The sequence below is a fragment of the Leptonotus elevatus genome, chromosome 18 (assembly GCF_054856555.1).
Source record: "Leptonotus elevatus isolate MCC_2025b chromosome 18, RoL_Lele_1.0, whole genome shotgun sequence".
Taxonomy (NCBI): Eukaryota; Metazoa; Chordata; class Actinopteri; order Syngnathiformes; family Syngnathidae; genus Leptonotus; species Leptonotus elevatus.
In genome coordinates, this window is record NC_141256.1 from 5119571 (window position 1) to 5138345 (window position 18775).

Sequence of the window (18775 nt, forward strand, 5' to 3'; positions counted from 1 at the left end):
CAATTGTAGATGAGGTAAAGTAAGGGTTAAAAAAAGTCACGACTCATGATATGCAAAATGGTGTTACTAGAACGCATATTAATTTTTTCAAAATTTAATTTTAAGTAACCAATTCCATGAAGATACATTACATCATTATATTTTATTTTATTTGTTGGGATAAATTACCAATGACCGTATTTATTGATATAAATGAAGGCAAAAAATAATAAAAAAACAAAAACATTGAATTAACCAAGTTGGCCCACCCCTGGTCGGCAGTACAAGCAATAACTCACTATTCAGATTTGACCAGCAACCATATCGATTTACAAAGATCCCAAATAGCAGGCGCAAAATTGTGTATTCACTCTTAACAGATGTGAAGCTACTAAAATTGTCATCTTATACCAAGTTCCCCACATAAATTCTCTATGATTTTTTGTTTCTGGCATTTCAAAAAAAAAAGTAAAATGAGCTAGCACAATTTGACTCAGGTTAGATATATCATAATTGTGTTGTGTGTGCCAAATGTATCATTTGCATACAGTCCTTGCACAGCATTTTAGCGCATTTGGCATCCTCAAGTTTGTGCCCATTTTTGCACATGCAAACCTTTGAATAAATCGACGTGCTGTTCAAACTGTAGGGCAGGAGTTTGGATTCAGCCCTGACATTTCCCGACTCCACCCCTTATTTTGAAACAAACATGGTTTAAGAATTTCTTTCACAAGCATATTCACCAAGCATGAAAACGTTCTGAATGGAGGGATTACAGCAAGCCAATGTACCCAAATGTGCCGTCGGCGAGCAGATAGGATTTAGTCTGTCCTGCTGATCAACACAAAAATGCCAACTAGTCACTAAACGAGTGCTAGAGACCATCAGGAGCTTAAAAAGGTGCAATAAAATAAAACCATCCAAAAAGTAGCCGGTGAGTCTTTGGATTTCTTATCAAGTCCAAGTCCAAAAATCTTTTTCAAGTCTTGGCTAGGAGGTCTGGCACCTGCAAGGCATCGATCGATCGATCCGCGGCCAAACAAAAAAGGATCGAGCACACGTCCGCAACGTGGTTCAAGACGCGTCTTCCTCCAGCACCCTGTGAATGCCGTTTCCGGCGACTCCCAGCGCCACTTGGGGGGCGCAGCTTAGATCCCTGACGCTGCTGTGCCGCGACTGGATGTCCAGCAAGTGGGCGGAGCCATGCCGCGACAGACTGTCCAGGCGATCGGTGCATAGGTGTCTCGTCCGGGACGGGTCGTCCAGATGGGGCATGCTGCCGTAGGGCGCGCGGTCGTCACACGCTTGGAAGCTGGAGGCCGTGTATCTGATGATGATGATGATGATGATGATGGAAGAAATGAAAACGATATGGAATAAATGTTGCAATGGCCGAGGAGCAGCTTGGCGGAGAGCTTACCCGCCGTCCCGGGAGCGGCGCAGGCTCCCGTGGTAGCTGCTCAACTTGGAGCAGCCACTGCGGAGCGAGCCGGCCCGGCTGGTGCTGCCGCTGGGGGGCTCGTCCAGCATGGCCAGGTGGGTGGAGGAGGCGTGCGTGGACGTGCCCTGCGTGGACGTGCCGCGCGACTTCCTCGCCACGGGCGCCTGGGGGTCCCTCAGGAGCAATCGAGTGAAGTCGGGCTCCCGCGGGACGTGCCGGTTGTCCACCATGGCGCTGGGGAATGGACGGGGGGCAGGGAGAGGCGCAGGGAGGTGGGGAGGGACAGCGGGAAGGTGGACGGGTGAGGGGTGAGGTAGGAGAGGAGAGACGGGTGAGTGGACAAGTCGCTGGGAGTTGGGCTCAACACGCTTGAGATGGGGGGGGGCGGGGGGTGAGTGTGGAGAAGGAGCCGCTTTTACAAGATGATGCCAAAAAACGTACATATGTATATATATATATATATATATATTGACAATTTTGGTGATTGGCCCAATATTTTAGTTTATTTCAACCAAAAAGTTTATTTATTTTAACCAAAAAAAAATACATTTTAGGGGGACTGACCCAAATTTGTGGGTTGTGCATAAAGAAAAAAAAAATCAAACCCAAATTGGGTCAAAAAAGTGACAGACCCAATATTTTGGTTTTACATTTACACCAAAAAGTTGGGTCAAATGAATAACCCACCAAACAATCTTTAAAAAAACTACTAAATTTTGGGGAGACCGACCCAACATTTAAGGGTTGTGCATGAAAAACAAAAATTTGGGTAAAAAATAACTAAAATTGGGTCAAAAAAGGATAGATCCAACGTTTTGGTTTACTCGTTTAAACCAAAAAGGTTTTTTGGTTGTTGTTTCTTTGTGAGACCGACCCAACTTTTTGGGTTGCATGCATGTAAACCAAAAAGTTGGGTCAAAACAATAACCCATTTTTTGGTGTTGTTTGGTGTGTTATTCATTTGACCCATCTTTTTGTTTTAAAGGATTAACCCAAGCCTTTTTTACCCAAATTGGTTTATTTTTGACCCAACTGTTTTTAGAGTGTAGTTTGAGGAATTTTGTTAACTACACACTCACACAGCTAACTTCCTGTTCCTTTGTGCCCCCTATTTTATATTTGAAATACACCTAACGTGAAGCGCACAGTGCAAATCCTGCCAAAACGACAACAGCGCACTCTCACCCTTTATGATAAGTGCAAAAGGTGTGTGTGTGCGTGTGTGTGTGTGTGTGTGTGTGTGTGTGTGTGTGTGTGTGTACATTGCAGTGTTGTCGTACTCTTTGCGTCTCTTGCCATGGAAGAAGCTGGCCCACTCAAAGCAGGTCTTCTTGCTGCCCACCCAGAAGACGGACGGAATCCCCACGATCAGCATCATCACGTACTTGATCAGGAAGAGGGACAGGTCGGGTCGGTGGCTCTGCTCCACCTGCACGCAACACACGCACGTGCGCGCACATGAGAAAAAGTTCCTCAAGTTATATTCTTTTTTCATACAATCATATTTCATTTACAACAAGACGGTGAAAATTACCCGAATCATGATCATACTACAGTGAGCTGATTTTCAACGGAATGTCACATGTCGCTGCCTTTTGATTGGCGAGCCCTCGTTTGAGTTCCTATATTGCAACTACCTGGTAGGGGCAGGGGATGTGGTAGTGGCGACACTTCTCTTGGACCCAGGTGGTCTCCCAGACGGTCCTGTGGCTGTTCTCGTAGAGGTAACAGGCCAGGACGCTCAGCAGCGGCACCAGGTAGAGCACGGAGAACACGCCGATACGAATCATGAACTTGACCAGCTTCTCCTGGTTCTCCTTCTCCAGGGGGATCTCCATGCGGACGCGGTTGAGCGCCGCGATTCCCGCCAGGAGCAGCACCACGCCCACCTGACACAACAGGACACCATTTTAAAATTGCACCTCTGCATCTTTGATAAAACAACCACCAATAATTGGGCTTCATTCAAGTGACTTTTTATTTTAGTTTGTTTCACTTTAGCAAGAATCCTAAGTGAGTCAGAAAACAGAAAAATAAAATGACAAATTTCATGGTCATAAAAAAAAAAAGCCTTGCTATATATATGGTCGTTTAAAAAAAAAGAAGTAAATAAATAATAAACTTAAACTTACTACATGGTCGTTTAAAAAATACATTTAAAAAAAACGCCTTACTCCTGGTCATAAAAAAAAAAGCTTTACATGGTCGTTAAAAAAACAACAACCTTAAATGGTCGTTTAAAAAGAAACTACTTACTATATACATGGTTGTAAAAAAAAAAAAAGCCTTACTATATACATGGTCGTAAAAAAGCAACAAAAAACGTATGGTCGTTTTTGTTTTTTAAAAACGCCTTATGGTCATTTCACATGGTCATCTTTTTAAAAATGCCTTAAAAAAAAACGCCTTTCATGATTGGATACATGATCACTTTTTAAAAATGCTTTATACTATACATGGTCGTTTTTGTGTTATGGTCGTTTTGAAAAAAAGAACGCCCTTTTGTTTTTTTTTTATAAAAGCTTTACTTCTACTATTCATGACGATTTACCAAAAAATGAAAAATAATCAGCCGTACATTTTTAAAGGAAAAAAAACACCTGACTCAGGGAATGTGAGACGGTCAATTGTCATTGCCGCACTGCTAATGTGAAGGATATGCGGTTTGTGTCAAATCTGTAGACCCTCTAAGGGAGCCCCACTGGCTAAGGGGCCCCAAGCAATTGCCTGCCTTGCCTAATGGCAAACTAGGCCTCTGACTCTTCCTCACCACCACGTCCACTCCCAGCGGAGCCAGCAGGAACCAGCGCAGCGCCGGCAAGTCGTAGAGGCCCACGAAGCAGACGCCGCTGACGCTGTCCCCCTCGATCTTGTTCATGGCCAGCAGGCTGACAGTGAGCACGCCGGGGACGCCCCAGGCGCAGGCGTGGAAGAGGAGGGCCTTCTTCTCGATGGCCTCGCTGCCCCACTTGGGAACGGCGGCCAGGAACCAAGTGATGGTGAGGATGACCCACCACACGCTGCCCGCCACGGTGAAGAAATACAGCACCATGAACACGAGTGTGCACGCCTGCAAAATGCGCCAACAAGGGCGGGTTAAGGGAAGCCGAAAATAAAAACTGCTGTGCTAAAAATCAACCCAAGACATTCAAAGTCATGTTAAAAGGAAGTCAGCACACACCTGTCACCATTCTAAATGCCTCTTAGTAACCTGAAATACATTTCAGCTGTTCCAGTGGACATCTATGCTGCTTTCCCTGCTTTTTTTTTCCCGGCTTGGATCCACACACTAATTTTCACATCTGTTAGCATTAAGCTAATACGTTTGAACATATTTAAATAAATTTGAATGTGTACGCAAGTATGTTCACACATACTTGTTAGCTAAATGCTAAAACCCTTTTTCCCTAGAATGCTGAATGGAAATCATGCACTGCAGACATAAATAATAAACCATAAAAATTGCCAACAATGTGTCATTCATTTTCCAACGTATTGCTATAATGTAGGCCAAATGCTTTAAAAAAAAAAAAGCATTTTAATTTTACTTGCACAAGTCAATACCCCCAAATGACATTATAGGAGGGGAATGCAAACTTTTTAGCATTTAGCCTATTCTAATGCATTTGCAAATATATTATATATATAAGTATGTTCCAATGTATGTAAGTTCCTGTAAATCACTGTAAGTTCCAACGTACTTGCAAATACGTACTGTAAATACTTGTTTTGATCAAGATGTTACTTTAATAAAAACTACTGTACGTGGTCAAAGGGACAATTCTGACAAATATATACATTGTTATATACATCATAGTTAGTTTTGCTCATAGCGTAGTGTTGCTTTTATTGTCCATAGAGGGCGTCAAAAATAAGTAAATAAATAAATACTATAAATCTATAGATAGGTCTGATGCCACTTAACATTTTGAGTGGTAAAAGTAAGTAAAAAAAAAATTATATATATATATAAATTACTTAGTTATCAAACTTCGAAGAGTGTGCCAAATCTTGGCTAAAATACCACGAGAGGGGTACATTTTATTTTGTTTTTTACCGCAAAAAGGTTAAATTAACGAATCGATGCCATCTTGATAAATGACATCATGTTTACATCGATCTTTGCGCATCCCACGGCTGTAACACGACTGATCTGCTTAAAGAACGCAAGCATGTAAACATGAGATGGGAATGGATCGTGTCACAACTCACGTCAACACAACTCACTCAATTAAACAGGTGACCACATATCTTCATTAAGAATGACAAAAAAAGTCTCAATGTAAACCCGGCTTATATTTCTGATTTTCACTGTAGTCCATAGTAATTTTAAAATGAACTGTATGCCAGTAACATTTTTTACTATATTCCATAATTTCCTATGAAATCTGTTGACTAGCATCTCTGGTTCTGGTGGCGCGCGACCTTACCTTATTGTGAGAGCCCTGAGTGACCGTGGCAGCCCGAAACCTGCCAGGAATGGCCGCATTACAGGCCACCCTGTCCTCAAACAGGAAACCAAGGAAGAACGTGAGGGACACCATCATGTAGCACACGGCGTAGAAGATAATGGGCCGCTCCGGGTAGCGGAAGCGAGACACGTCAATGAGGAACGTCAGGAAGGTGAAGAGGGTGGCGGAGAGGCACACGATGGACACCACGCCGATGAAGTAGCGGGCGAAGGTCAGCTCCTCGCGAGTGAAGTACATGTTGGGACACGGGGGCGAGCAGTCGCGGACCCCCATGAAGGAATAGCCCAGCTCCGGGTCTATTTTGAGCTCTCGGGGGCACCAGAAGCCGTAGTCTCGCTGGACGGGGATAGCGGGCTCGGTGGTGTCTGCGCTGGACAGGAGGTCGACGGGACGGGGGTAGGCCTCGTCGCAGTCTGGAAACCTGATGACAAGATAATGTACATGATGTCGCTGCCACTCATTCACTGCCATTGACGACTATAGACGTCAAAGATCCATTAGGTTCATCTGTCTATGTCTGGTCCGGCACCAACCTGTCGCAGTCCATCTCCTCAGGCCAGCTGACGCCAAACATGTCCATGAGTTTATAGCAGTCGCTTTTGGCCTGCAGGCACAGCCGGCGGCAGGGCAGCGTCACGCGGCCGTACTCGGTGCACACGGGCGCGTAGAGTGCGCACAGGAACGTCCGCAGCTCGGGAGAGCACTGCAAGTTGACCATGGGGTGGAAGGGCTGCACGGGGGGCCGCAAAAGACACAGGAAGTATGTTAGAAGTGTTTACGCTGAAATGAAATGTGGGCCAGGGGGACACAAAGGAGGCAACGGAGCATGTCGGCTGACAGTTGAAGTTGATGAGTGTGTAAAAACAACACTGGGTCCCGTCTCAATAATCCGCTATACCCCCCGTGTCCATCTTACTTCTCGCCAAGCTCCAGAGGGGGAAGCCCAAACTCGACATCCCCCAATACACACACGTACTGCTGCTGACAGGGCCTTTGTATAATCTAAGAGGAGCATGCTGTGACTGACTGACACAATTGAGGCACTCTGTGTACACACAAGCAAAAGTAACAACGGAAGTACAGTGGTGTTCTTTAATTATATGATCACACTCACTCATCATCATCACAAATTAGGACTGTGACAAAGGATGGGCATAATAACCATCATTAATTGGCTCAATGTGTGGAACTGATTGTCCATTAATCACGTCTTGCAGTTGTTGATTTAGTCTCAACTAGTTTGCTGTCTAATGAACAAATGAAATAAAGTCTGACAAAATACGCAATACAATATACATAAACGAGTCATGTCAAGTTGTGCTTTTGTAACACCTTCAGGTGCACCTGATGTCAATAAGCTTCCAGCCACACACAAATCCTGAAGCATACAACCACCCCCAGCCCCAAAACGTAAAGCGGCAATGGCAGACAGTGTCAGGAGGGGGGGTTAGGGGGCAATTTATTTGTCTGTATTTGTTCGAGGGGGGGTAGTAAAGAGGAGCTGCTGCTGGGTCCAAAACAAATGAAACATTTAGCCACTTAAACGTGCACTTTTTTGACCCAGATTAATTGAAACCAAATAAAAATTTAAGGGCTGTTTTTATAGTTAAAAATATATACGACATATATCGTCACTGTTATGTGAAAAACACTTATGTCCATTTTCCCCCCTTTTTTTTCTTTTTTTATATTTTTGGGATGAAACTGAATGTAGACATCCAAAAAAACGTTTAAAAAAAATGGGGGGGGGGGGGATTTACATAAGTGTTTTTCACATAGCAGCGACGATATAATATAATATAATATAATATAATATAATATAATACTAACACTTTGACTAACAAATCTAACGCACATTACGTTAAAATAGACTGTATCTGTAAGGATTGTTTTCCCGTCCTAATTACATTTCCAAAATAAACTGATGGTATCAAGTTGCAGTGCAGTCTGCCACCCACATGTGATGCATTTATGTAAAAGGATTATACTGACTGCGCCTTCATGGCACAAAGCGCTCACATTATGTTCAGGAAAAGTGACCTGGCTGGTAGAACTGCTTGCTCATTTTACACATTAAAAGCAACACTACAAAGTCATTCTAACACATTTAAAAAATAGCTTCAAAATGTTTTACTAGCCCACCAAACATTCACTTTAAAATGACAGCAAGTAAATCTAAGCATTTTCTATTGGCTGTCAGAATTAAAATGTTTGCCGTGAAAAATCAGAACAAGCTAATAAAAACATTACAATTCATTTTCCAACATTTACACAATATATATTTGTTACTAACCCTGCTACAATAATCTCATTTTAACACTCATCAGAAAGGCCTTTTTCCATATATGGGTCAGTGAGTCAGAGACTAAAATAATTCATTGCACAGTGTATCGCAGTGATAATTTGCTCATTAAAAGCTCAACATTTTGATCCAAAATTATTTAGAATAAAGTTAATTTTATTTTCAACATACACATGTGTTACCTTGTCAGCTTCCCCCCCCAAAAATATACAATTATTTTCCTTAAGTGATATCATATCTTATTACAGGTCTTGCATTTTTATCTTTCCATTGGGTTTTGACTACTGCAGGCTACTGGCATAGTTCACATAAGGCAACATAAGAGTACACACCAATGGTTAAACACACAAAGGATGCAAGACCTGATGATGTATAAAGAGAGCTTGTGTTATATCCCTCTGCCTATTGACATCTTTCTCTATTTTTAACCCCCTTCACTATTCAAAGTTAGCCTTCCATCGCTCCCCTCCTCCACCTCTTCACTACGCCGACAGCCATTTTATTACAAGCGTCAACAGCTACTATGCAGCCTGGCGTGGATGAGACATATGGCCCATAGAGGCCGGGCAACTACTCGCACCAATCCATCCATCCGTCTTTCCGTGGGGGAATGAATGTTAATGGCTACACTGGCAACAGCTGGCCAACCACTGGTCCAATTATCAAAGCATGTAAGGTGCAATCGCCGTGTAAACGAGCACAGGTGATGTTTGGTACTGTTCACATGTCATTTCAGTCTCATCAAATTTCTTGATTTTAATAAGTGTCATTTATTTGTGAGGATTATTTAGAGTTGGAACCCCATTTTACCAAATGAACTAAAACTACAAATGAAAACATTATTACTAACCTGTTAAAACAAATTATTTGCAATTCACTATTCACAAATTCACTTTTTTTTCCCTACCGAACCTCTTCTCAGCTATTTGCGGTTCTCCGCGAATCTAGCCCAGGTTGTTAGCATTTTTGCTATATGCATGTTTACTCTACTATGTGACTATTGAAAAGCTCAAGATTAAAAAAATAAAAAAATAACGACGGGTGCTTTGTTTTTGCTTGAGTATTGTTATTTTTACAGGCAATATGAATACTCCTGGGCCTTAAAAAAAAAATCTAATCATCTGTAAGCCATTAATTTTGATAGACGTGTGATAAGATGAGTTTGAAATTATATTAAAGTATTCTACGACAATAGCGTGTTGTATACAGTATTGACAGTTTAAACTATTAATATCGGCAATCATAATCCATTTTGGGTACTTATCTTCTTCTTCTTTTTAAGTACCGTAAACATATACTCAACGCTGAGTTATTTTGGACAAAACAATTAGCACAGTAAATGTACAATGTATGGATTTACATCTTAAGCCATATACTTTCTTTTATTTTGCATTTTATTGTGACCAAAATTAACAATAATAAAAAGATACTTCCGTACCAAAAGAGACTACAACCTGTATAAAGCGCTATCACAGAAGATTACTTGGGTGAAATCTTTTCATGGCTTGTTGCAGGTAATGTTTTTGATGATGATGATTGAATTGAATTGTGATAAGTGTTTAAAATAAAACATGTTTAACAGTGAAAGCACTCCTCCAAGGCTACACCCATTCACCTAATTCAAAGACAATCAGCCCTTTCTTGCATAATCCAGATCACAGATGGACAGACAGACAACGGGGAGAGCAAAAGCCTAACTTGTTGTGGCGAAGATTGAAATTGTTAATTTGTTTTACATTTGAACCCGTTTGTGGCTAAAACTATTGTAAAATGATTACGTTTTTGCAATTTTTGTTATTAAGTGAAACAAAACTTGCGTTAGCTTAAAGACTGAAAAGAACCGGCCTTGACCTTCGATTCACCCCTGAGCAGTTTGCTGATTATGCAGCATATTTGAATATGATTAAGATCAGAGTACTATCAATTATTAATACTGCCTAATCCTATAAAGTGCATTCAAATGTGACAGCATATGTCTTCGTAAATGCTAAAGCAATTTGTTTTTAATGAAGGCAGCTGTGACTGATGGTCATAGCGGGCAAATGGTCTGTGCTGATTTTATCTTATACAAAAAAAAAAAAAAATCCTAGTCACTTCTCTTCCTGTGAACGCCTCCCACTCACCATTCTCCCTCCAATGCTGCCATTCCATTCTTCAAATTTCAAACCTTAGCGTCATGGCAACGACTGATGCATCACTGGGGAGGGGTGGGGTACAGGGAGGAGAGCGGGGTTCGAGGAGGTCAGGGTGCGGGGCGGAGGGGACCACCTCCCGGGAGGCAAGAAAGCCTCCACTCCCTTTGTTAATGGCACAATTGGGACAGTTTCCTGGGCAACGGGTGAGCCCTACGTAGGGGGAGGGGAAGGACAAAAGAGATGGGGGGGAGGGGGGTGCGTAGGGATGGGTCGAGCGAGTCAGTCGTGTCATTCACCGCTAAGAAAGTGTTTGAAAACCTTGCCACAGTGTGTAACGTTCGTGTACGCACACTCACAGAAGTGGCGCCTCGCTCTCTGGATGAGCTTCTCATTCAGTCGGCAGCCAATAAACACGCTGTTGGACATTAAATAAAACAAGGGAGTCTTTTAAAGCCGAGGTCACGCCGGCTTGGATTTACCAGACCGTGTTGTGTCCTTTTATACGTGAGTGTTTAGCGGGGATACATCTTTACTAGTCGGCGCTTTTCCTTCACAAACCTGTTCACACAGCATGGGTGGAGTATCGGTTCAATACTATCTATTCGCTGCAACACTTGTAACATGACACAGTCTGGTTGGATATGCTGTTAAACTTGAGTATGGAGGTCAACTTAACATGAGTAGATGGAAAAACAGGCCAGTCTTTGTGTCACTGCACACAATCTATGTTCCATGTGGATATATTGTTGACATGAATCAGCAACCTTAGCAGACCCTGAATTTGACTTCAAAGAGCTAATTATTGACCTAGTGTTGTTTTCTACCTTTATCGCGATGGCTGCATAACCTCAAGCATAAAATAAATAAAAAACTCATCACATCACTCAATGTCCTCAATTCAACTTCCTGACAAAATACATCTGTTGCTCTGTTATTCTTTCCTTTCACTAGTTATTACCTGCATACAGTGAGAAATTTGGTACAACGGTGTCCTTTGATATTTGAATATTGCATACTTGCAGTCTTGCACAAGTCCACCATCTATCTCTTGTTGTTACTCTAAAAAAACACCATTGTCATATAAACACGGAGAAACAGTGTCATTTTTCTTTGTTAGTAAAACGTGCTTCCATGTAACAGGCCCTTGGAAACACAAGGGCGTACGTGCTATTGATATCATTAATTCATCAGAAAAGTATGAATGTGTGATTGCCAAAGTTAGTTATGTGTATGGCAGAACAGAGCGACTATGTTTTAATGGTAGTTTTTCTACCAGTGAAAATGTCTTGTGGGGTTCCTCAGGGAAGTTGTTTAGGATTTTTATTTTATTTTTATTGTTTTTATGATTTTCTCTGCGCTTTTAAAAATGCTGTTTTAGAGAAGTGAGCATGGGTCATTTGATAGTACCTAAACCAAAAATAATAATAATAATTAATTATGATAAGAACTGTTCATTATAGAGCTTCCTGGGCACTTCTATCTAATGCTAGAAACGCCACCAACAAATTATCTTTTAAAAAGTTATTACAATAATAATTAATCAGTTCCAGATAAATTGGTTAACTAGGTTAACTAAAACTAAAATTTAAAAAACATTTTCATTAACAACATAAAATAAAAACAAAAATGCTTTTTTTTTTTTTTTAACTAACTGAAACTACATTCTACGTTTACAAAACTAACTATAATCATAGTGAAAATGTCCTTAGTTTAATTAATTTAATACATGATCCTTTAAGGTTGATTTTAAATGTGATTTAAGTATATTTATTGAAATATTAACCGGAATAAAGACGTTTGAAAGTGTGTCGCACAGAAGTGACGTCATCTAGCACCAGTCAATGGATGACCTTGCTCCTTGGTGACAATTTTGCATGTTTGACTTTTGTCTTTTTCATTAAATTCAGCCGAAACGCAACGCTAGGTAAGAAGTGTGTTGCTTTTTTTATTTGACCATGGTATTTATTATTAAATCTTGCACACAAGTTATACATAACATTTTTTTAAACGAAAACTAATACTAAAATTAAACTAAAACTAGGCATTTTTGAAATAATTAAACTAATAAAAAAAACTAACAGCGCCGCCCTAAAAACTAATTAAACCTAACTAATTTAAAAAAAAAAAACTCAAAACAAACTATAATGAAAATATATTGAAAACTATAATAACCCTGGTTAAATTGTAATTGTATTAATTATTAATCTATGTACCAGTAATTTTATCCTCTTGTGATTTTATTTCTTCTATTTTTTGTATGGTTGTTTGCTTGACTCTGCTTACAGTATCTGTTGATTATTATTGTTTTGTTTTTATATTTTACTATATTGAGTAATTTCAACTTTTGTTATGTTTTTGCTGCATTAATTTTGAAGACTACCAGCCACTTTGTAGAAGCTAATGGGGATCCTATGAAAGAATAGAATTACAATGCTACTCGTTTATCAAGAAAAAGTCCATAAAATGTAAATGCTTTGGAATCCACAGATCAAGAAGCATAGCCCAGAATATGGCATTTAGTGTCTTATGACAAACAACATCACAGAACGGCTATCCTGTCATCAATACTGTCAAATCACCTCCAACGCGGGTTCTATGATAAGAACCCGACAAATTTCCTGTAGTTGCGCAGATGTTCAAACATTATGGTCAAAATCAATCTCCACATTTAAAGAAAATTGTGTGCTGGAGCGAAAACGCTCATTTCAGTCACACCTTGTGTACCAAGATCTTACTGTATAGCACGTCAGTTTGGGTGAATTACAGAAGGATAGTTTGCAAGGGCTCATTTGGGTGCCAAGTTCAGGAGACGCACATTAAGAGGCTATCATTAAAGTCAAAGCAACACTCTTGGAAGCTTGTGTACCATCTTGAAGAGTAAAGGGACATTCTACCAAAAATGAAGAGCATATTATCATACAGTAAATCCTCAATGAGCTGTGAACGTATATTATACAGTAAGGCCATCTGTTGTGGACGTCCATGACAGTTGAGCGATTCACTATGATGAAGCCACGCTGGTCCACATTCATCCTTTTCCAATGAAGGGATTTCATCCCCTTTCTTTTCTCTTTTTCTGTACACGCCAGTCAAATCCGACACGCTCCCACTTATCTTGGGAGACTTCTGCACAGTATCATTGTGGCCCAGAAATAACCAATTCCCAGCCCTGAGGCCGCTGTCCCACTTTGGCTGCGAGGTCATTCGCCGGTCAACGGTGACAGGGTGGAAAAGGAATATCAAAACAAGAAAGATCCTGTTATCTTTACCACATTTAACAAATATACGACACAGATTTGAGAAAAATGTGTAATTCTAAAAATTAAAAAAAAGTCTTCATCTGAGGATCTACATCGTAACTTGGCACATATATAAACAGAAAAAGAGATAATGAGCCATTATGGATAAGAAACCCCCGAAATGGACCAGCGACTTGAAGGGGTTTACACAAAAACCTCAAGAACGGCAGGCGCTGGTTCCAGTCCAACTCCCGCTTTCTCCACGGTGCACCGCATTCATCATCATTGTCTTGGCTATTCAACGAAGCTAATTCCTTTTAAAATCATCTGTCAATTCTCATTTGCCTGCCCTGAACATCTTAAAGGCTTTCAATTCTCCCATGAACTGGATCTAGGGCGAGTTAGCCACCAAGCAGGCGCAAAACAGGGCAACGGTCCTCGTGAATTGGAACCCATTTGGTCTCTGTGTTTTTCCGGACGCAACCAGCATTTCTGGCATCTAAAAGAGACTTAATTGCGCATCCATGACCAATCAAAGTGAACACCGTCAAAGCCAGACGTGCTCTCGCTGGTCATGGTACTACCACACACTGCGATTAGTACTCCAATCAACAATGTTCATTTAAAAATAATGAAAATAATGAAGATTTGTATTGTCAAATAAAAACTTTAACTAAAACTAGACTAAGTGCAATTTCTGGAGAAATTGCGTGGGAATGCTGAAAGCTAAATGCTAAGATTTGACTGCATGTGGAATGCTTATGAAGTACATTGATAGATAAATTATGAAATGATGACCTCCTGGTTACTGGACAATGCACTTTACCAACTGTGCCATCGAGCAGTATCACACAGCTGGTAATGATGATAAGTTATATGTATGGAAGCGGGCGTGGAAATTGATACATAGAAAATGTTCAATGTCTGTCCCATTGAAAATGAATAAGGAAAAGTTGATATTTAACATTAAATTGTGCGAATACTGTCGATATATACCCCAAGAGGCGTGAATTTTTGAAGTAAGTTGAAATTTGAACGGTGTATGTGGGAGTTGTAACATGGCAACAAAAAGTGTGGAGAATTTAAAAAAATGCTTCAGCATTCCCACAACTATAGAAAAAAAATTATGCGTGACCGCTAATACGAGCACAACGTGCGCCACGGTGCCTGAGAGCAGCGCAGGCCGTGTTGGGGTTACATAATTCTGGATTTGACTTCTCTCTCCTGCTCGGCCAGTGCGAGCGCGGCGAGGTGGAGTGGGCACAGATGGCCGGCGGAACGCTACACTACAACACCACTGCTGCGATGTGCTGGGGCGGGGTCAAAGGGTGACATTAGGAATGGGAAGCCTTAAGGGATCACCATGCTCCGAATAGATAAACTGAAATAAACAGAGCTGACACGTAGACAGTTCTGTCATTGTTTTGGGTCATTAGTTGCTCAAAAGACTGAGCTTCCAGCAGGATCAGCCAACAGTATCTAAAATATGGGATTTATTTAATGAGGGAATGCATCTGCTCCTTGATTGTGGTATGGCTGTGAAATGTACGGATTATCTCAAGGATAAAGAAAACAATAAATTGTGGATTTTCATCTCTAATCCATTGATGGAAACAAACGGAAAGCAAGCACACATTGTATATTACGACCCAGTGAAAGAGCAAACGGCTTAAAATCTTCCGTTCAAAATGTCGCCTTCATATTGAGAGAAATTACAAGCCACATGCTCTATGTGCAACACCATAAACTATTTTAGGACAACATTCCTGTATGAATCACAGGCGTTTAATAATGCATCGTTTTCACTTGGGGTCTAATATTAAGAATTTATTTTCTTCTTATTGTTTTGGTAATACACTGGAGGCTTCAGAAGAAAGTAGGCTATCACTTTGATACTATACTGTATTACCTACTAAAGGCAACATATAAGCAACAAGCCACGGTGAAGGCAATATCTAGGATGTCGATGTCCGTGGGGCATCAGCTGAGGCAGAAATAAAACATGTATTCAACAATATGATATCCTAATGTATACTACAAATAGCTAGTATACAGTACTTTACTTTAAAAGAAAAAGTGATTTTTTTAAAAATATCATTTATGTCGTTTATAAAAAAAAGAATAATTCTTTCAAATGCAGCGCAAGACAAATCTTATTTGGGCAAAGTGAAAAAATTATAGCTTAGCAATTAGCAAGTTTTTTTGTCTTCTGTGAATTCATCATACCTTCGTGAAAATGATCCTTTTCACAAATGGAGCCTCTTCAATGCCATGAAGAAAACAATTACTGACTTATAGAGCCACTCCGCAACGTGTTTAGCCACACTAGCTAGCCAGCTGAATCTCATGTCTAGCTAGCTGGTGTGGCGTACGTAGCCCTGAGCTTGCCGCAGTTGTGACCCAAACAATGGAAAGAAGAGAGGATGGGCACTTCCAGCGCATAGGTGACATAAGCATGTTGCACCATCTTAAAGTGCCTCCAGCTGGCCAAAGCTTTTTGGGGCTGTCTCCGTGGTTCAATTATCGGAAAATCTTAAAAATGTGTGATTCTCAGTTTTGCTTTTCAATGTTTTCATGAGGTGGAAACTGAGATGTGAACCTGCTTATTTTGAGCGTAGTAACAAATTTTAATTCTGTATATGGGCTGCTCATTGTTAGGGAATAAAGATGATTAACATCCACTCTACTTCTGTGTGTGTGTGTTTATTTTTATTTTTATAATACTGTACTGAGAAAATATCAGCAACACAATCAGCGGCAAATTCACGCCGACTCAACTTTCTTTAAATTAATCTTAATTTAAAAAAAAAAAAAAAAGTTGAGCAAACCCTGCTATTTTGTGTGCAATTTTTGGAGGGAAAAAAATAGATATTCAATCTTTTTTTATGAATTAAAATTTTAAGAAAAAGCATACTAAATGCAACGTAGAACATTAATGATGTCTCGTTAATATTAATAATGTGTTTACATCTGTTTCAGACCGAAGCGCACATCAAATTTATCAGATAAAGAATTGTTATGGCTTTAAAAATGCTCAGAGAGTATCTGAAAATAAGAAAATAAAAGTTATCCAATTAGTAAAATTATTAAATGTAATATGGATCTTATTTTACCATAAATAGTGAGCATTATCGGTGTATGTTTTTCAAAATATTGGGTAAAAAAATTAATTCTTCCTTCCTGTTCGTTGGAGGGATTACCCAAAAAATAATTCAACAATTTTCACAAAACTGACGATAAAGGTACATATCCGATTTGTATTATTACTACTACTATTACTACTATTTATTAGCAGTAAAGGGTTTAAAAAATATATTCTCAGTGAAAATGACAATTTAGACATATGAAAGCGGTGGTAGCTGTGTGTCATTGATAAAATATGTCAATTGGAAATGTCGCTGAGTAGACTGCCAAACTTACTTGAGTTTTGTTATTAATACTGATTCATCATTTAAAGATATTGTTGTACAATTATATTGTCTTTTTTTTATTCTTTGATTAACACTTTCATCAGCATCCGCACTCTAGTGGCTTTTCAAACATCTCGTAGTGACACGTAATCCATAATAAGTTACATTACCAAATTTAAGTCAAGTTCACAGCCAATAATTGTACCAGTTTGGCTTCAACAGCACCCCATCATTGCATAAAACTTGTAGAAAATGGTCTAGTACTAGTTTTTGTTAAACCTTTACGCATTATTTAGTCAATAATGCACTCAAATTATACAAAATGGTGGGCTTCATCACCATTTGAAAGAGTGCAACACATATTGCTTATCTTGTTGGTCTAAAAATGAGAAACATAGAGATTCTACATTGACAAAAAAAAATCATGTTTTAACTGTAGCGTAACACATCTTTTGTGTGTCAGTGCTGTAGTGTACCTCCATGGCGAGAGCGGCCGTTTGCTGGTCGTAGTGGTTGAGCACATTGGGCATGAAGGTGGTGTTGTAGGGCAGCCCCTGGCACATCCGCAGCGTGATAGGCTCACAGGTAAACAGGCTGTGGCTCCCCGCTGCCGCGTCCATGGGAATGGCGACGCACGCCGTCAACATGCACACTGGCAGCACCCATAGGAGACCCATGACTGCTCAGGTGATAGCTGAGGAAAAGGCACGATATCAGGACTGTCCGTTTAAACAATTCCTTCTTTCCAGATCACCAGAAGACAGTGGCGGTCCAGCAGTGTGGTCGACCATGGTTCAAGCAGCCCATTGCGGTTGAGTCATGGCAACGGCATCAGCTCAGAGATGCTGTGGTCCTTTAAGATGCTGCGCTTTGACCAAATGACTCATATGACTCGCCCTCCTCCAACCAACAAGCATGCCTTGGAAAATAACGCTGATGACATTTATGTTCAGTGGCAATCTGGGGAGGAACACACAAAATGATGAATTAGCATTTTATTTTCCACATTGGATTCACTATACATTGTACAGTATACACTTGAGTACGTTGTTGGTTTTGTTCACAGTTGTTTCCCCTAAAAATATGTCAAGAATAACCAAGACTGTAATTCAAATATGACCTGACAATTGGATAAATATGATGTAAATTGCTGCACGTTAGCTATGTTATTACCTAAATACTCATTTCACACAAACAAATTTAACGTTTAAACAGCAGATGCTCACATTTGTAAACACTAAACGCACCTGTTTAAGCATCAATAATGAGGTTATTACATTTAAAACAATTACAACGCTGATGACGTGAGGGCGTAAACGTTAGCTAACAAGTTCGTCGTCACGCTCCTCGTCCTACGTCCGCAATTAGTGATTCATAACAGATACCTCAGCCACATTTATCATTACACACTGTAACGCAAACAAAGCCAGACTTTTTTCTTTTTTTTTTTAACTATCCTGATAGTAGCCACGGTGAACCTTTTGTAGCCACCTACGCCGATGCAGCGTAACTTAATATAATTTACCGCAATCAACCGCGGGCCACCGGCGGAGGTGTACGCGACAAATAGACAACATTCAAATGGTTTAAGCTTACCAGGCCACTGGAATGAACATTCACGTGGAACGACCTGGTGTCCTCGCCTCTCCTCGAGTTGGTAACAATGTGCGAGGGTCGCTTAACCCGCACCCTCCTCGCCTCCTTTCTGCCCCCCAGCCAGCGACTGTCCTCACCCCTGCCGCTGTCCTCCCCTCCTCCTCCTTCGTGGTCCCTGCCTAACGTCAAGCCACGTGAATA

The 18775-nt window shown here is 40.5% G+C and overlaps 1 protein-coding gene across 3 annotated transcripts; it reads right to left on the reverse strand.

The window, feature by feature from the left end:
- Positions 1–78: 78 nt before the first annotated feature.
- Positions 79–18727, reverse strand: fzd3a (frizzled class receptor 3a). Of its 3 annotated transcripts, none has more exons than XM_086061855.1 (9): positions 18575–18727; positions 17455–17938; positions 6426–6622; positions 5851–6313; positions 4191–4490; positions 3058–3309; positions 2701–2849; positions 1400–1654; positions 79–1306 (listed from the first exon to the last, which is right to left on the reverse strand). In XM_086061855.1, exons 2-9 carry the CDS (start codon positions 17653–17655, stop codon positions 1054–1056), a joined length of 2070 nt encoding a protein of 689 aa, XP_085917981.1. In that variant the 5' UTR covers positions 17656–17938; positions 18575–18727; the 3' UTR covers positions 79–1053. The 3 variants fall into 3 exon arrangements, with proteins under 3 accessions (XP_085917981.1, XP_085917980.1, XP_085917982.1); XM_086061854.1 differs by having other exon boundaries at positions 2683–2849; XM_086061856.1 differs by lacking the exon at positions 79–1306 and having other exon boundaries at positions 1459–1788.
- Between the last annotated feature and the right edge of the window lie 48 nt (positions 18728–18775).

Coding starts and splice junctions, on each gene's coding strand:
- fzd3a (XM_086061854.1), bottom strand. CDS start 17,655: ATGGGTCTCCTATGGGTGCTGCCAGTGTGCATGTTGACGGCGTGCGTC. Junction 2,850..3,057: donor ACATCCCCTGCCCCTACCAG/GTAGTTGCAATA, acceptor TGTTGCGTGCAG/GTGGAGCAGAGCCACCGACC. Junction 1,655..2,682: donor GAGTACGACAACACTGCAAT/GTACACACACAC, acceptor TCCATTCCCCAG/CGCCATGGTGGACAACCGGC.